Below are 20,289 nucleotides of genomic sequence, written 5' to 3'. Positions count from 1 at the left end.
ACCATATAGAAGTTCTGTAGTTCAAAATTACAGTAACTGAAATGAAAAGTTCACTAGGGAGGCTTGTCAGCAGATTTAAACATTCAGAAGAAAGAATAAGCAAACTTGAAAATACATCAATGAACATTATCTAGCCTGAGGAATAAAATGAAAAAAAAATGAATGAAATTGAATACAAATGAATCAGTGGGATATTATTAACTGTGCCAATATATACACACTGAGAGTCCCAGAAGGAGAGAAGAGAAAGGGCAGAAATAATATATTAACAAATAATGGTCTAAAGTGTCTGACTTTATTTTTTTTGAGACAGTCTCATTCCGTTACCCAGGCTGGAGTGCACTGGCATGATCTCGGTCACTGCAAACTCCACCTCCTGAGTTCAAGTGATTCTCTTGCCTCAGCCTCCCAACTAGCTGGGATTATAAGCACCTGCCACCATGCCCAGCTAATTTTTGTATTTTTAGTAGAGACGGGGTTTCACCATGTTGGCCAGGCTGGTCTCGAACTCCTGACCTCAGGTGATCCACCTGCCTCAGCCTCCCAAAGTGCTGGGATTACAGGCATGAGCCACCACGCCCAGCTCTTGGGCAGTTCTTTATAGCATCCTGAGAACAGACTAATATACCTGCCCTATAAGAAATGCTAAAAGGAGACTTTTGTACTGAATTGTAGGGCTCTAGATAGTAATAAGAATCCACACCTATAAATAAAGAGTACCAATAAAGATAACTACATAAGCAAATGTAAAAGACAGTATAAATGTATTTTTGTTTGTAACTCTTTCTTTTATTTGATGTAAAAGACAGCCACACAGAGAAATAATTCAATAATTATAAATCTGTGTTGATGCATACTCTATGTATAAAAATTAGTTTGTTTGCCAGTAACAGCACAAAGGAGAAGGGAAAGAACAGAGCTATAGGACCAAAGTGTTTAGATGCCATTAAAATGAAGTTGATATTAATCAAAATTAGATTAATATAAGTTATTAATTTTAATCCCAAAAGCAACATTAAGAAGATAATGTTTTTAAATATAGAAGGCCAGGCGCAGTGGCTCATGCCTGTAATTCCAGCACTTTGGGAGGCTGAGACAGGTGGATCACTTGAGGCCAGAGGTTCAAGACCAGGCTGGCCAACACAGCAAAACCTGTCTCTACTAACATACAAAAATTAGCCAGGTGTGGTGATACACGCCTGTAATCCCAGCTACTTGGGTAGCTGAGGCACAAGAATCACTGGAACCAGGGAAGTGGAGGTTGCAGTGAGCTGAGATTGCGCCACTGCACTCCAGCCTGGGAGACAAGAATGAAACTCCATTTCAAAAAAAAAAAGAAAAAAGAGTGGGGAAACCCAGTGTCTGTCTAGGTTTTTTGTGGTCTCTGTGAGCATGCTTTCTTTCTTTCTGGGTGTGGAGCAGGGTCCTCTCAGCAGGGATCGGAGCCTTATGACCTACAATCAAACAAGGTAGGTCAGATAATCCTTTATGACCAGTTTTTACACAGAAAGATGGAGGAAAGGCTAGATTCATATTTTTAGGTTTTATAGCTGGCTTTGGGGAAAAGGGGTTCTGGTTTCTATAACCCACCTTGTGGAAAAGGGATTCTAGGTGTCTCTGGCTAGCCTTGGTGGAGAATGGGACTGAGAGACAGGAGGGTAGGAGAAGGTCAGAGAAAAACTTTTTCTTCTGAGGCTGTTTCTGAGGCCGTCATTCTGGGGTATGGTTTTATGAATGCCAAAATTCACAATGGGATGAAATTAGATATCAACAACAAACTTGGCAAATATGTGGGAATGAAACAACACACTCTTGAATAACCAATGCGACAAAAAATAAACACAAGAAAAATGAGAAAATGCTTTGATATTAATGAAAACAAAAACGCAGAATACCCAAATTTATGGATGCAGCAAAATTAATGCTTAGGGTGAAATTTATAGCTATAAATGCCCATATTTTTAAAAAAGAAAGATTTCAAACAATAATCCTTCCGTCTTAAGACACGGGGGGGCCAGGGATGATGGTGTGTGCCTGTAGTCCTAGCTACTCAGGAGACTGAGATGGAAGGATCACTTGAGGCTAGGAATTTGAGGCTGCAGTGTGCTATGATTGCACCTGTGAATAGCTACTGCACTCTACGCTGGGCAACTTAGTGAGGCCCATTTCTTAAAAAAAAAAAAAAAAAAAAAAAAGACGCTGGGGAAAAAGGAGCAAAATAAACCCAAGGCAATCAGAATTAAGAAAATAATAAAGATTAGAGGGAAAATAAATGCAACTGGGAAGATAAAAACATATAAATAATTAACAAACCCAAAAGTTAGTTATTTGAAATGATCGATAAAACTGGCAAAACTTCATTATAGCTAGAATGACCAGGAAATAAGAGAGAAGACTTGTATCACTGAAACCAAGAATAAAAAATAGGACATGGCCGGGCGCGGTGGCTCACGCCTGTAATCCCAGCACTTTGGAAGGCCAAGGCGGGCGGATCACGAGGTCAGGAGATTGAGACCATCGTGGCTAACATGGTGAAACCCCGTCTCTACTAAAAATACAAAAAAAATTAGCCGGGCGTGGTGGCGGGCGCCTGTAGTCCCAGCTACTCGGGAGGCTGAGGCAGGAGGATGGCGTGACCCCGGGAGGCGGAGCTTCCAGCCTGGGCGACTCCATCTCAAAAAAAAAAAAACAAATTCGTGGAAAGACACAGACTACCAAAACTGACTGAAGAACAAATAGAAATTCAGAATAAACACATAACAATTAATAATTATAAAGCTTACCACAAAGAAAAGTGCAGGACCAGATAGCTTCACCGGTGCATTCTACCAAGTGTCTAAAAAAGAATTAACACCAAACTCTTACAAAACATAAAAGAGGAGGAAATACTTTTCAACACATTCTATGAGGACTGTGTTACATTGATACAAAAACCAGACAATGACATTGTAAGAAAACTACAAACCATTATCTTTTATGAAAACGGATGAAAAAAATTCTCAACAAAATACTAACACACCAAATCTAGCAACATATAAAGATTACATCAAAAGAATATTAAGACAATTCATAGACTGGGAGAAAGTATTTGCAAAAGACATATCTTACAAAGGACTGTTATTTAACCCAATTAAAAAATTGACAACATGTCCGGGAGCAGTGGCTCATACCTGTAATCCCAGCACTTTGGGAGGCCAAGGCGGGTGGATCATTTGAGGTCAGGAGTTTGAAACCAGCCTGGCCAATGTGGCAAAACCCGATCTCTACTAAAAATATAAAAATTAACCAGGCAAGGTGGTGCATGCCTGTAATCCCAGCTACTCGAGAGGCTAAGGCAGAAGAATTGCTCGAACCTGGGAGGCAGAGGTTGCAGTGAGCCAAGATTGTGCCACTGCACTCCAGCCTGGGCAACAGAGCAAGACTCCATCTCAAAAAAATAAAAAATAAAAATAAATTGGCAAAATCATCTGAGATATGAGGACTTGAAAATAAAAAAAAAGAAAAAATTGGCAAAAGATCTGAACAGATACCTCACCAAAGAAGATATAAAAATGACAAATAAGCTTATGAAAAGATGTTCAACATCATATTTCTTTAGGGAATTGCAAATTAAAACAATAAGTTATCACTACAAATCTATTAGAATGGTGAAAATCCAAAACACTGGCAACAGCAAATGCTGGCTAGGAGATAGAGCAACAGAAACCCCCATTCATTACTGGTGAGAATGCAAAATGATATATCCACTTTGGAAGATAGTTTGGCAGTTTCTTACATAAGTAAACATACTCTTAACATACATTCCAGCAATCATGTTCTTTGGTATTTACCCAAATAAGGTGAAAACATGTCAACACAAAAACCAGCACACACATTTTATGGCAGCTTTATTAATAATTGCCAAAACTTGGAAGCAACCAAGATGCTCTTTAGATGAGATCAGGCGCGTGCAGGGTGGTATGGCCATAGATCAAGATGTTCTTTAGTAGGTGAGTAGATAAATAAATTTTGGTACATCCAGGCAACAAAATATTATTCAGCACTAAAAACAAATGAGCTAACAAGCCATGAAAAGACATGAAGGAAACTTGCATATTGCTAAGTGAAAGAAGCCAATCTGGAAAGACTACATATTTTCTGATTCCAACCATATGACATGTTGAAGAAGGTGAAACTATGGAAACAGCAAAAACATCAGTGGTTGCCAGGGGTTTGTGTGAGGGGAAGAAGAGGTAGAGCACAGGCATTTTTAGGGCAGTGAAACAATTCTATATGACACTATAATGGTGGATATGTGCCATTATATTTGTGCCAGAACCTACAGAATGTATGACACCAACAATGAAACTGAATGTAAACTATGGAACGTGGATGATAATTAAGTGTTAATGTTGGTTCATCAATTCTAGTAAATCTCCCACTCCAGTGCAGGATATGGATGGTGAGGAGTGCTATGCATGTGTGGGAACTCTGTACTTTCTGCTCTATTTTCTGTGAACCTAAAACTGTTCTAAAATGTCAGGTGTATTTTTAAAGAAAAGGATTAGACACGATGAGTAGGTGCGAGTTACCCCACAAATGCAAACTGGGTTCAACATAAGAAAACCAATCAATGTAATACACTATATTAATAAAAGACAAACTCTACATGATAATCTCAAAAGACAAAAGATTTGACAAATCCGAAACCTTTTCAGGATACAAAATATTCAACAAAGTAAGAATATTCCTCAACCTAATAAAGCCATCTACAAAAACCCCACAAGTAACATCCTACTTAATGATAAAAAGCTGAAAGTGGCTGGGTTCAGTGGCTCATGCCTGTAATCCCTACAGTTTGGGAGGCTGAGGTGGGAGGGTCGCTTAAGCCCAGGAGTTCAAGACCAGCCTGAATAACATAGCAAGACCTTGTCTCTACAAATAATTTTTTTTGGAGACGGAGTCTAGCTCTGTCGCCCAGGCTGGAGGGCAATGGCACAATCTTGGCTCACTGCAACCTCCGCCTCCCAAATTTAAATGATTCTCCTGCCTCAGCCTCCTGAGTAGCTGGGATTACAGGCGCCCGCTACCACGCCCAGCTAATTTTTGTATTTTTAGTAGAGACGGGGTTTCACTGTGTTGGCCAGGCTGGTCTTGAACTCCTGACCTTGTGATCCACCCACCTCAGCCTCCCAAAGTGCTGGGATTACAAGCATGAGCCACCGTGCCCGGTCTTACAAATAATAATTTTTAAAAACTAGCCAGTCATGGTGCTGTGCACCTGCGTTCCCAGTTACTTGGGAGGCTGAGGTGAGAGAATCACTTGGGTCCAGGTGGTTGAGGCTGCAGTGAGCCATGATCATACCACTGCACTCCAGCCTGGGTGACAGACAGAGAGATCCTGTCTCAAAAAAAAAAAAAAAAAAAAAAAAGCTGAAAGTCTTCCTGCCAATATAGGGAACAAAACAATGTCTGTTTTTTCCATTTCTATTCCACATTGTACTGAAGATTTTAGTCAGGACAATCAAAAGAGGAAGAAATAAAAGGCATACATATTAGAAAGAAGGAATAAAACCATCCATTTGCAGATAATATGAATTTGCACGTAGAAAACACTAAGGAATTCACATGAAAATTGTTAAAGCTAACAAATAAGTCTGGCAATGTTGCAGAATACAAGATCAATATATGAAAATCAATTATATTTATACACACTAATAGTGAACAATCTGAAAATAAAATTAAGACAATAATTCCATTTACAATAGCATAAAAATACATTTTTAGGAATAAACTTAAAAGAAGCACAACTTGTTGAGATAGTTTTGATATTTGTCCTCTCCAAATCTCATATTGAAATGTGACTGCTAATGTTGGTGGTGGGGCCTGGTGCAAGGTGTTTGGGCCATGGGGACAGATCCCTCAGTAGTGGCTTGGTGCCTTCCCTACATTAATGAGAGTTCTAGTGCCATTAGTTCAAGCAAGATCTGGTTGTTAAAGAGTCTGGGATCTGCCCTATCTCTCCTGCTCCCTCTCTCCCATATGACATGCCAGCTTCCCTTGCCTTCTACCATGAATAAAACTTTCCTGAGGCCCTCACCAGAAGATCAGCCAATGCTGATGCCATGTTTCTTGTACAGTCTGCAGAACTGTGTGCCAAATAAACTTATTTTGTTTATAAATTACTCAGCCTCAGCCAGGTGCAGTGGCCTGTAATCCCAGCACTTTGGGAAGATGAGGTGGGTAGATCACTTGAGGCCATGAGTTCAAGACCAGCCTGGCCAATACAGTAAAACCCTGTCTCTACTTAAAAAATAGCAAAAAATTAGCTGGGTGTGGTGCACATGCCTGCAATCTCAGTTACTTGGGTGGTTGAGTCACAAGAATCACTTGAACTCGGGAGACGGAGGTTGCAGTGAGCTAAGATTGTGCCACTGCACTCCAGCCTGGGCAACGGAGTGAGACTCTGTCTCAAAAATAATAAATAAAAATAAAAAACAAACAAATTACTTAGCTTCAGGTATTCCTTTATAGTGGTGCAAAATGGACTAATATGGAAAATTAATGCTGAGGAGTGGCGCATGGCTATAAAGAAAGCTGAAAATGTGGAAGCAGCTTTGGAACTGAGTAATGGGCAATTTGGAAGAGTTTGGGGGACTCAGAAGAAGAAAGGAAGATGAGGGAACGTTTGGAACTTTTATGAGACTGGTTAAGTGGTTGTGACCAAAGTGCTGATAGAATTAGGGATAGTGAAGGCCAGGCTGATGAGGTCTCAGATGGAAATAAGGAACTTATTGGGAACTGGAGGAAGGGTCACCCTTGTTACACCTTAGCAAAGAACGTAGCTGCACTGTGCCCATGTCCAAAGACTTTGTGAAAGTCTGAACTTAAGAGTAATGATATGAAAAACTACAAAACAACATTGAAACAAATTAAGATCTAAATAAGTAGAAAGACATCCTGTCTTCATGGGATTAGTATTTTCATCTTAAGATTGTGTACAGATTCACTACAATCCTCACAAAATTTAGTTGGCTGTTTTTGTTGGAAACGTTGAGAAGCTAATCCAAAAATTTATATCAAAATTTTGAAGTCTTCCAAGGACAAAAAATTTTTTTTTAAATCCAAGGAACTCAGAATAGCTAAAACAATCTTGAAAAAGGGAGACAAAGTTAAAGGATTTACATTTCTTGATTTCAAAACTTACTACAAAGCTACAGTAATTAAGATCAGGTAGTACTGGCATAAGGATAGACATGTAGATCTATATCCATATGAACAGAATTGAGAACCCAGAGATAAACTTATACATTATGGCCAACTGATTTTTGACAAGGGTTCCAAGACAATGCCAAAGGGAAATAATAATATTTCCAACAAACACTGCTGAACAACTGGTTATCCCTACATCCAGAGGAATAAGTTGGACCCCTGCCTCACATCATATACAAAAATGAGCTTAAAATGAATCAAAGACATAAATGTAAGAGCTAAAGCTATAAAAATCTTCAAAGAAAATATAATCATACATCTTTGTCATTTGGAATACTCAATGGTTTCTTGGATATTACACCAAAAATACATGCAACCTCCAAAAAATAGGTAAATTGGACTTCATCAAAATTAAAAAGGTTTGTGCTTCAAATGACACTATCAAGAAAATGAAAGACAATCTCCAGAATAGGAGAAATATTTGCAAATCATATATGATAAGACAGCGGTCCCCAACCTTTTTGGCACCAGGGACTGGTTTTGTGGAAGATAGTTTTCCACGGATGGAAGTAGGGGGATGGTTTCAGGATGAAACTGTTCCACCTCCGATTGCATAATCTAGATCCCTCACATGTGCAGTTCACAATAGGGTTTGCGCTTCTATGAGAACCTAATGCTCCCGCTAATACAACAGGGAGGCAAAGCTCAGGCGGTAATGCGAGCTTACCAGCTGCTCACCTCCTGCTGTGCCAGTACTAGTCTGTGACCCTGGGGTCTGGGGACCCCTATGATAAGGAACTAACACCTAGAATAATACATAACTCTATTGTTATATAAGTCCGTGGTAAGCTACAAATATCTCTAACGAAAATGGGCAAAGGATTTGAATAAACATTTTTTCCAAAGAAGACATACACATGGCCAAGAAGCACATGAAAAGAGGTTCAACCTCACTGATTATCAAGGAATTGAAAATCAAAACCACAATGAGATACCACTTTACACCCACTAGGATGGTTGGAATAAAAAAGACAATAGCAAGTGTTGATGAGGATGTGAAAAAGTTGGAACCCTCATACATTGCTGGTTGGGAATGTAAAATGGTGCAGCCACTTTGAACAGTGTGGAAGTTCCTCAAAAAGTTAAACATAGAGTTACCATGTGACTCAGCAATTCCAATCCTATGCAGATACTAAAGAAAAGTGAAAACATAAGTTCACACAAAAATTGTACATAAATGTTCATAGCAGCACTATTTATCATAGCCAAAATGGAAACACTCCAAATGTCCATCACTGATTAATATATAAACAAGATATGCAGCCTGGGCAACATAGCAAGACCCCATCTCTACGAAAAATTTTAAAACAATTAGCCAGGTGTAGTGGCATGTACCTGTAGTCCTAGATATTCAGGAGGCTGAGGCAGGAGGATCTCTTGAGCCCAAGAGTTCAAAGTTACAGTGAGCAATGGTCATGCCACTGAACTGCAGCCTGGGCAACAGAGGGAGATACTATCTCCAAATAAATAAATAAATATAAACAAGATATGCTATATTTATTCAATGGAATATTATTCAGCCATAAAAAGAAGTACTGATATACATTTCAACGTGAATAAACCTTGAAAATATTATGCTAAGTGAAAGAAGCTAGGCACAAAAGGTGACTTACTGTATGATTCTATGTATATAAAATGTTCAGAAGAGGCAATTCCATAGGGACAGAAAGTAGATTAGTGTTGTCAAGGACTGGGGGAAGGGAGGAATGTATACTGACTGCTAATGGGTGTGGGCTGTTTTAGGAGGGTGACGAACTATCTGGATTAGATAGTGACGATGGTTGCAATCTTGTGTATATAACAAAAACATTGTAAATATGCTAAAACATTTAATCATACACTTTATAAGGGGGAATTTTATAGTTCATGAATTCTATGTCAATTAAAAACTAACAGTTGGCCATATTAGTGTTAGTCTACTCTTGAACTTGATTCCCTTCCATCTATTTGTATGTCTGCCCCTCTGCCATATCATGCTATCTTGATTACAGTAGCTATATAAAACCTCTTAAAACTGGGTAGGGTGAGTCCTCCAACTTTATTCTTTACCTTCAAAACTTTAAAAAAATAGCTATTCTAGTGCCTTTGCTTTTCCATGTAAATTTTACAACCAGCTTGTCTCCATCTACAGAAAATCCTGTAGTTACCTGGTTGATGGTGCTGTTCAGTTCCTCTATACCCTTGCTGATTTTCTGTCGGGTGATTCTGTCAATTACTGTAAAGAGTGTTAAAATGCCTGACTATAATTGAGAATGTGTCTACTTCTTCTTTCATTTCTGTCATTTCTTTTGTTTAGTGCATCCACATTTTTGATTATATCTTCTTAGCGAATTGATCCTTTTATCATGATAACGTTCTTCTTTGATTCTGGTAATTCTCTTTGCTCTGAAGTCCACCTTATTTTCTAATAATGTAACCATTCTAGCATTCTTTTGATTAGTGTTTTCATTGTCTATGCTTTTTTATTACTTCTTTTTTTCTCTTTTCCTTTCTTGTTTCTTCTTTCTTCTTGTATAAATTTAGGGGGTACAAGTGCAGTTTTGTCACATGAATGTATTGTGTAGTGGTGAAGTCTGGACTTTTAGTGTAACCATCACCAGAATAGTGTACATACTCATTAAGTCATGTCTCATCTCTCACCTCCCTTCCACCCTGTCAAGTCTCCACTGTCTATTATTCTACACTCTATGTCCATGTGTATACATTATTTAGCTGTTACTTATAAGTGTGAATATGCCATATTTGACTTTCTGCTTTTGAGTTATTTTACTTAAGATAGTAAGCCGGGTGTGGTGGCTCATGCCTGTAATCCCAGCTCACCCTGTAATCCCGGGTGACAAGAGCAAAAGTAGCTGGGTGTAGTGGTATGTGTCTGTAGCCCCAGCTACTCAGAGGCTGACATGGGATGGTTGCTTGAGCCTGGGAAGTGGAGGCTGCAGTGAGCTATGATTATACCATTACACTCTAGCCTGGGCAACAGAGGAGACCCTTTCTTAAAAAAAAAAAGGAAAACGGGAAAAGAAAGCCAGGCACGGTGGCTCACGCCTGTAATCCCAGCACTTTGTGGGGCCGAGGTGGGCAGATCACCTGAGGTCAGGAGTTTGAGACCAGCCTGGCCAACATGGTGAATCCTCAACTCTACTAAAAAAATACAAAAATTAGCCGGCCACGGTGGTGTGTGCCTGTAATCCCAGCTACTCAGGAGGCTGAGGCAGGAGAACTGCTTGAACCTGGGAGGCAGAGGTTGCAGTGAGCCAAGATCCTGTCACTGCACTCCAGCCTGGGTGACAGAGCAAAACTCTGTCTCAAAAAAAAAAAAAATATATATATATATATGTATATACACATATATACGTATACATATATACACATATATACGTGTATCTATGTATATACACATATGTATACGTATATATGTATATACACATGTATACATATATATGTATACATGTGTATACACACATATATACATGTGTATGTGTGTATATATATAGATATAAAAATGATATCCAGTTCCATGTTGCTGTAAATGACATGATTTTATTCTTTTTTTATGGCTGTTGGGAAAAGGGCTTGTGGGGTGCCTGCATAAACTGGCCATAAAAATATGGGACAATAAGTTGTGGAAAGCCACAAGAGGCCTCTGAGGAGGAAAGTCTTCTAATTGCCATAACGTTCCCATGACCAGAGCGTGACCTGCTCTCTTATCTATAAACACTGTGCTCAAGGAGAAAGACACTCCTTTGAAGCATTGGAATGTGGCCAGATATGCCGGCTCCTAGTTATGCCCACTCCCGATAGCTGCTCTCCAATAAGTTAAAGAATAAATCAGTAGTTAAGTTTATACTGCTTCAGCACAAAGAAAATTTACCTAAACCGCCATTGCTATAGATTAGATGTATGTCACACCGCCCCCCGCTTTCACCGTTTCACCCCTGAACATCTGCTTCTTAGATCTAAGTGACTGTACTCGATAAATAGTGTGGAGACCAGAGCTTGGCACCTTCGCAGCCTCTGATTTGCTCTGGCCCCCTGGCTCCCACCTTTATGAACTCTTAACCTGTCTCTTCTCATTCCTTTGTCACCACCGGACTTTGGGTACTCTACAGGTGGTGTTGGGGTTGGTCCCCAACATATGGCTGAGTAGTATTCCTGTATATACACATACATATATATGTGTGTGTGTATGTTTGTATAAAACATTTTCTTTATTCAATCATCCTTTGATAGACACCTAGGTTGACTTAGGTTGATTCCATATCTTTTCTGCTGGAGATAGTGCTAATACATACATACAAATGCAGGTACCTTTTTGATATAATGATTTCTTTTCCTTTGGGTAGATACCCAGTAATGGGATTACTGGATTGAATGGTAGTTCTATTTTTAATTCTTTGATAAATCTCCATACTGTTTTCCATAGAGGTTGTACTAATTTACATTCCCACCAACAGTACATAAGCATTCCCTTTTCTCTGTATCCTCGCCAACATTTTTTTTTCTTTCTTCTTTCTTTCTTTCTTTCTTTCTTTTTTTTTTACAATTTATTTATTTTGAGATAGAGTTTCGCTCTTATTGCCCAGGCTGGAGTGCAATGGCACGATCTCGACTCACTGAAACCTCCGCCTCCGAGGTTCAAGCGATTCTCCTGCCTCAGCCTCCCTAGTAGGTGGGATTACAGGCATGTGCCACCATGCCAGGCTAATTTTGTATTTTTTTAGTAGAGACAGGGTTTCTCCATGTTAGTCAGGCTGGTCTCAAACTCCCGACCTCAGGTAATCCACCCGCCTCGGCCTCCCAAAGTGCTGGGATTACAGGCATGAACCACTGTGCCTGGCCTTTGACTTTTTATTAATAGGCATTCTGACTGGTGTAAGCTGATATCTCATTTTAATTTGCATTTCCCTGATGAGTAGTGATGTTGAGAATATTTTCATATGCTTGTTGGCCATTTGTATGTCTTTGTTTGTCAAATGTCTGTTCATGTTCTTTGACTGCTTTTAGTGGGGTTATTTGGTTTTTGTTGTTGTTGTTAAGATGTTTGAGTTCTTTGCATATTCTGGATATTAGTCCCTCAGATGCATAGTTTGCAAAATATTTTCTCCTATTCTGCAGGTTGTTATTCACTGCGTTATTTTTCTGCTGTGCAGAAACATTTTAGTTTAATTAAGTCTCATTTGTCTATTTTTGTTATTGCTGTATTTGCTTTTGAAGTCTTAGCCATGAATTCTTTGCCTAGACCAATATCTAGAAGAATTTTTCGTAGGCTTTCCTTATGTATATTTATTTTATACTTCGGTTAATAATGTACTATTCTATCCGGCTTTGCTAGGGGAGGTGAGTCCGGCCGCAGCGGAACCGGCGGCTGAGGAGGCGGCGGCTGAGGAGAAGGCGGCTGCGGCGGCTGAGGAGAAAGCGGCCGCGGGGACGGAAGCCGGGTGGGGGGGAGGGGGGAGACGGAGCAGCCTTGAGCCCTGCGGGGCCGTTGCGCGGGGGACCCACCCGCTCTCCCCCCCAACCCTCCTCAGCAGAAGCAGCCGGCGGCGGGGGCAGGAGTCAGCCCGCTTCCGACCGTACCCCGCCCGCCTCCCGGGGCTCCTGTTCTTTGGCCCCGGGACCCTAACCTTCTCCCAGGGCGGTTCCCTCTGTCTGGGCGTCCGAGCGCTGCCCACATCTTTCATTCCTCCCTGCACCTCCTTCCCTTCACTTTTGCCCCGGCTCTCTTTCTCGTCTCTGTCCTGCTGTCGCCTCCTCTCCTCACTCCAGCCTCCTTCCCTGGCTTATTCTGCCCAGGAAAGTTTGGAACCCCCGCCCCCCCTCCCCAATCAGGTCAACCTGACTAGGAGTAGGGGGAGATGTAGGAAGGCCTGAGAGTTCGAGGGGGGGGGAAGCTGGAAGCTGGTTTCCCAGAAAATTTCCCCCCATCTTCTCCATTTAGGGTGGTGGGAATTTTTTTTAATCCTGTTTTTGAGGAGGTGGTAGGTGTTTAGAAAAGGATGTGGGAATGGAAGGGGTAGATGAGTCAACCCTCTTTCAAGATTCCAAGGGTGGTGTGTTACCTGATCCTTTTCGTGTGTGGAGTTCAGGGGGTCGGGAGGTTTGGCCTTTATTCCCACATTCAAAGTTGGAACCTCCCCCAAATTAAGAATGGAGTTTTAGTACCCACTTGTGGCAGGAATCCTGGGGGGAAGGGGTCCTTTTTTCCTTTTTCTTTTCTTTTTTCCCTTTTTTTTCCTTTTGGCAACCCACACCCTTCCACACACGCTCACCCCAAAATTAAACACCAAGATCCTCTAACTTGTTTGGATTGACTGATGAAGACATAAAGCCAGTTACGCTCTATGTTTTTTGAGGTGGAGTGAGTGGTTTTTCTTCATTTTTAAATGGCCAAATGACAGCTTGACCCAGTTTGCTTTCCAATCAAAGGGCATTTATTTTGAATGTCTCTTTGTGGCGCAAGAGCCAACACAAAAATGATGGCGGCTTACAACGGCGGTACATCTGCAGCAGCAGCAGGTCACCACCACCACCATCACCACCACCTTCCACACCTCCCTCCTCCTCACCTGCACCACCACCACCACCCTCAACACCATCTTCATCCGGGGTCGGCTGCCGCTGTACACCCTGTACAGCAGCACACCTCTTCGGCAGCTGCGGCAGCCGCAGCAGCGGCTGCAGCTGCAGCCATGTTAAACCCTGGGCAACAACAGCCATATTTCCCATCACCGGCACCGGGGCAGGCTCCTGGACCAGCTGCAGCAGCCCCAGCTCAGGTACAGGCTGCCGCAGCTGCTACAGTTAAGGCGCACCATCATCAGCACTCGCATCATCCACAGCAGCAGCTGGATATTGAGCCGGATAGACCTATTGGATATGGAGCCTTTGGTGTTGTCTGGTCAGTAACAGATCCAAGAGATGGAAAGAGAGTAGCGCTCAAAAAGATGCCCAACGTCTTCCAGAATCTGGTCTCTTGCAAAAGGGTCTTCCGGGAATTGAAGATGTTGTGTTTTTTTAAGCATGATAATGTACTCTCTGCCCTTGACATACTCCAACCTCCACACATTGACTATTTTGAAGACATATATGTTGTCACAGAATTGATGCAGAGTGACCTACATAAAATTGTCTCTCCTCAACCACTCAGCTCAGATCATGTCAAAGTTTTTCTTTATCAGATTTTGCGAGGTTTGAAATATCTCCATTCAGCTGGCATTTTACATCGAGACATTAAGCCAGGGAATCTCCTTGTGAACAGCAACTGTGTTCTAAAGATTTGTGATTTTGGATTGGCCAGAGTGGAAGAATTAGATGAATCCCGTCATATGACTCAGGAAGTTGTTACTCAGTATTATCGGGCTCCAGAAATCCTGATGGGCAGCCGTCATTACAGCAATGCTATTGACATCTGGTCTGTGGGATGTATCTTTGCAGAACTACTAGGACTAAGAATATTGTTTCAGGCACAGAGTCCCATTCAGCAGTTGGATTTGATCACGGATCTGTTGGGCACACCATCACTGGAAGCAATGAGGACAGCTTGTGAAGGCGCTAAGGCACATATACTCAGGGGTCCTCATAAACAGCCATCTCTTCCTGTACTCTATACCCTGTCTAGCCAGGCTACACATGAAGCTGTTCATCTCCTTTGCAGGATGTTGGTCTTTGATCCATCCAAAAGAATATCCGCTAAGGATGCCTTAGCCCACCCCTACCTAGATGAAGGGCGACTACGATATCACACATGTATGTGTAAATGTTCCTTTTCCACCTCTACTGGAAGAGTTTATACCAGTGACTTTGAGCCTGTCACCAATCCCAAATTTGATGACACTTTCGAGAAGAACCTCAGTTCTGTCCGACAGGTTAAAGAAATTATTCATCAGTTCATTTTGGAACAGCAGAAAGGAAACAGAGTGCCTCTCTGCATCAACCCTCAGTCTGCTGCTTTTAAGAGCTTTATTAGTTCCACTGTTGCTCAGCCATCTGAGATGCCCCCATCTCCTCTGGTGTGGGAGTGATGGTGGAAGATAATGTACTACTGAAGATGTAATGTAGCTTTCCACTGGAGTCTGGGATTTGCAATTCTGGAGGTTAATCATGCTTGTACTGTAATTTTACTAATGAAGTTTTAAATTAACAACCACTACTTGTATGATATGAATAAAATTTAGAAATGTTACTAGACTTTTAATCTTGTAAAGTGGTTGTGGTTTTAGAAGAAAAATATTTTACCCAGAGTTGCACATGTTTTATGAATTTAGTGCAGCTGTTATGGCTCACCTCAGAACAAAAGAGAATTGAACCAAATTTGGGAGTTTGGGGTTTTATGTTTTGTTTTGTTTTTCTTTTCTAAAATGAAGTGAGATTGTTCACACACACACACACACACACACACACACGCAAACACAAAGGACAGTCATACATTTTGATATTTGAGCCATTCCTAAAGATTTGGGGTTTTCTAAAACTAAAGAATCTAGGAACCTTGCCTGCGACCAATCATGGAGCCACGTGAGCTGATCGTGGCTGCACCTGGGGGGAGGGTAGGGAGGAGGGGCATGCCACCTAATGATCAAGCCCTATAATTAGCTTCTCATTAGAGCCGTGATGGTGATGTGTGCTGTCTAAAATCCAATGTTGTGGGTAGAGAGAATGAGTTTGTGACTAGGAGAGACTAAACTTTTGTTTTCCTTACCCAGTATAAATATATATTTTTTTAATCTATTTTTATTAGAAGTTTTTCTGCTCTTTCTTACATAAAAGAACCCCAAGCATGCAAAAAAATAATAATAATAATGTACTATTATATTTTTTATTGTCTTGGTCAAATTGTTCTAGCTTTGGCCATTAGGAATTCTTTCAGCTGGCTCCTGTGTCTCTATAACATACCCCCATCACTTCTCTTTACAACTTCTTAGTTTTTGTCACTACTCGTTTTCAAACTATTTATATTGTTATATTTGGAATGAGTTCGTTGTAGATGGCTTATGGTTGGGTCACGTTTTCTTTAGATTCATTCTGTTTGGTGTTCACTCAGCTTCATGAATCTCCCTTTCTGTATATTGCTTTTTTATTCTGTTGTGTCCTTTGATGCACAGAAGCTTTTAATTTTGATAAAATCAAATGTGTCTATTATTTTAAAATTTTGATTGACATATAGTAATTGTATGTATGGGGTACATAATGATGTTTTGACAGGTACAGTGTCCAATACATAATGTATAAAGATCAGATAGGGTAATTACCATATCCATTATCTCAAATATTTATCATTTATTTGTGTTGGAAACATTCAATATCCTCCTTCTACTTATTGAAACTATATATTATTGTTAACTAATATATAGTCATCCCTCAGTGCTACAGAACACTAGAACTTATTCCTTTTATCTAACTAGTTGTAATTTTGTATCCTTTAACAAATCTCTCACTATGTACCCCCCCTTCTCCACTACAAGTATGTTCTGTTCTACTTTTTACTTCTCTGAGATTAACTTTTCTTGGCTTCCACATGTGAGAATATGTGATGTTTCACTTTCTGTTCCTGGTTTATTTCACTTAACATAGTATCCTCCAGTTCCATCTATGTTGCAGTGAATGACAGGATTTCATTCTCTCTGAGGCTGAATAATATTCCATTATATATATATACCACATTAAAAAATTCATTCATCTATTGTTGGACACCTGGGTTGATTCCATATCTTGGCTGTTATGAATAGTGCTGTGCTGCAATAAACATGGGGATGAAGATGTCTCCTCAACATACTGATTTCCTTTCCTTTGGATAAATATCCAGTAGTGACAGCACTGGATCTTATGGTAGTTCTAGTTGTAGTTTTGTGATGAATGTCCGTACTGTTCTCCACAGTGACTGTACTAATTTACGTTTTCATCAACAGCATATTAGAGTTTTCTTTTCTCCGCATCCTTGCCAGGATTTGTTATTTTAGCCATCCTAACTGGGATGAGATTATACCTTATTTTAGTTTTGATTTGCATTTCTGACAATTAGCATCATTGAGTATTTTTTCATATGTTTCTTGGCCATTTGTATGTCGTCTTTTGAGAAATGTCTTATCTAGATCATTTGCCCATTCTTAAACTGAATTGTCGTTTTTGTTTTGTTTTGACTGTTGAGATGTTTGAGTTCCTTGTGTATTCTGGATATTAATCCCCTGTTGGATGAATGGCTTGCAGATATTTTCTCAGATTCTGCAGGTTGTCTGTTCACTGTGTTATTTCTTTTGCTGTGCATAAGCTTTTTAGTTTGATATAATCCCATGTGTTTATTTTTGCCTTTGTGGCCGTGTTTTTGAGGTCTTACTCATAAAGTCTTTTCCCAGACCAATATCCTGAAGCACTTCCCCTATGTTTTCTACTAGTAGTTTTATAGTTTTTTGTGTTACTTTTAGGTCTTTGATCCATTTTGGGTTGATTTTTGTATAAGGTGAGAGGTGGAGGTCTAATTTCATTTTTCTGCATATGGATATCCAATTTTCCCAGCACTATTTGTTGAAGACATTGTCTTTTCCTCAGTAAGTGTTCTTGGTGCCTTTGTCAACAATCAGTTTGCTATATATATGTGGATTAATTTCTGGGTTCTCTATTCTGTTCCATTGGCCCACGTGTCTGTTTTAAGGTCAGCACTATGCAGTTTGTGTTACTACAACTTTGTAGTAGATTTTGAAGTCAGGTAGTGTGATGCCTTCAGTTTCGTTCTTTTTGCATAGGATTGCTTTGGCTATTCAGAATCTTTTGTGTCTCCACATTGTTTTTAAATCTTTTCTTCTATTTCTGTGAAGAATGTCATTGGCATTTTGATAGGGATTGCATTGAATCTGTAGATTGCTTTGGGTAGTATGGTCATTTTTTTTTTTTTTTTTTTTTTTTTTTTTTGAGACGGAGTCTCACTCTGTCACCCAGGCTGGAGTGCAATGGTGCAATCTCAGCTCACTGCAACCTCTGCCTCCCGGGTTCAAGCGATTCTCCTGCCACCGTGCCTGGCTATTTTCTGTATTTTTAGTAGAGACAGGGTTTCGCATGTTGGCCAGGCTGGTCTCAAACTCCTGACCTCAGATGATCCACCTGCTTCGGCCTCCCAAAGTGCTGGGATTACAGGTGTGAGCCACCATGCCCGGCATAGTATGGTCATTTTAACAATATTAATTCTTATACTCCATGAGCATGGGATGTCTTTCCATTTATTTGTATACTCTTCTATTTCTTTTATCACTGTTTTTTAGTTTCCTTGTGGAGGTCTTTCACCTCCCTGGTTGGATTTATACCTAGGTATTTTATTATTTTTTATTTTTTGTAGCTATTGTAAATGTGATTGCCTTTCTTTTTCAGCTAGTTTATTGTTCAAATATAGGAACACTACTGATACTTATATGTTGATTTTGTATCCTAAAACTTAACTAAATTTATCAGTTCTAAGAGTTTTTTGGTAGAACCTTTAGGTTTTTCCATATATAAGATCATGCCATCTGCAAATAGGGACAATTTGACTTTCTGCTTTCCAATTTTGATACCCTTTCTTTATTTCTCTTGCCTAATTACCCTGGCTATTATTACATTTGTTGCCTATGTTTTTAGTGTTACATGAAGAAGTCACTGTCAGGCCAGGTGCGGTGGCTCACGCCTGTAATCCCAGCACGTTGGGAGGCTGAGGCAGGCAAATCATGAGGTCAAGAGATCGAGACCATCCTGGCCAACATGGTGAAACCCTGTCTCTACTAAAAATACAAAAATTAGTTGGGCGTGGTGGCATGTGCCTGTAGTCCCAGGTACTTGGGAGGCTGATACAGGAGAATTGCTTGAATCTGGGAGGCAGAGGTTGCAGTGAGCCGAGATCACGCCATTGTACTCCAGCCTGGCAACAGAGTGAGACTGTGTCTTAAAAAAAAAAAAAAGAAGTCACTGTCAAACCCAATATTATGAAGCTTTTCCCTTATGTCCTTATGTTCTTCTCTAAGAGTTTTATAGTTTTAGCTCTTTCATTTAGGTTTTCTTTTTTTTTTTTTTTTTGAAACAGAGCCTCCCTCTGTTGCCCACGCTGGAGTTCAGTGGCGTGACCTCAGCTCACTGCAACCTCCACCTCCTGGTTTCAAGTGATTCTCCTGCCTCAGCCTCCCGAGTAGCTGGGATTACAGGCATGTGCCCCAATGCCCAGCTCATTTTTTTGTATTTTCAGTAGAGACAGGGTTTCACCATGTTGGCCAGGCTGGTCTCGAACTCCTGACCTCAAGTGATCCGCGGGCCTTGGCCTCAAGTGATCCTGCCTCAGCCTCCCAAAGTGCTGAGATTACAGGTGTAAGCCAGTGCACCTGGTGTAAATTTGGGTCTTTAATCCATTTTGAGTTAGTTTTTCCATATGATATAAGGGGTCAATTTTTTCATTTTCTTGCATGTAGAGCTCTAGCTTTCTCACCATCATTAGTTAAAGAGACTGTCCTTTCCCCATTGAATGGTCTTCATAATTTTTTTAAAAATCATTTGATCAGGTATGTGAAGATTTACTTCTAGGCTCTCCATTCTATTCCATTGGGCTGTCTGCCTTTATGTCAGTACCACACTTTTTTGATTACTATAGCTTGTGGTAAGCTTTAAAATCTGGACGAGTAAGACCTCCTCCTTTTTTAAGATTGGTTTTGGCTATTTAGGGCCTCTTGAGAATCCACATTGGTTTCTGAATAATTTTTTTTTCTAATTCTGCAAAAAAGAAATCCCATGGAGATTCCATTAAACCTTTAAATTGTTTTCAGTAGTATTGACATATTCAAAATATTAAGTCCTTCAGTCCATGAACACAAGATGTCTATTTATTTGTGTCTTTCTTTCAGCAACATTTTTTAGTTTTCAACCTATGAGTCTTTTGCTTCCTTATTTACTCCTAAGTATTTTACTCTTTTTGATATTATTGTAAATGGAATTATTTTCTTAATTTCTGTTTCAGAGTGCTCATTGTTAGTATATAGAAACTATTGATTTTTGCATATTGATTTTGAATCTTGCTACTCTGTTTATCTTGTT

General features: G+C 40.1%; 1 protein-coding gene across 1 annotated transcript; it reads left to right on the top strand.

Moving 5' to 3' along the window:
- Positions 1-12,594: 12,594 nt before the first annotated feature.
- LOC100980541 (serine/threonine-protein kinase NLK-like) lies at positions 12,595-19,456 on the top strand. Its single transcript, XM_034967648.3, has one exon. The coding sequence runs from the start codon at positions 13,692-13,694 to the stop codon at positions 15,270-15,272; it is 1,581 nt and encodes a 526-aa protein (XP_034823539.1). The 5' UTR covers positions 12,595-13,691; the 3' UTR covers positions 15,273-19,456.
- The last annotated feature ends 833 nt before the right edge of the window (positions 19,457-20,289 follow it).

Source organism: Pan paniscus, chromosome 11 (assembly GCF_029289425.2).
Source record: "Pan paniscus chromosome 11, NHGRI_mPanPan1-v2.0_pri, whole genome shotgun sequence".
Classification (NCBI taxonomy): Eukaryota; Metazoa; Chordata; class Mammalia; order Primates; family Hominidae; genus Pan; species Pan paniscus.
This window is presented reverse-complemented; position numbering and strand designations above follow the sequence as displayed.

What these genes read in the sequence shown, in the direction of transcription:
- LOC100980541 (XM_034967648.3), top strand. Translation starts at nt 13,692, where the DNA reads ATGTCTCTTTGTGGCGCAAGAGCCAACACAAAAATGATGGCGGCTTAC.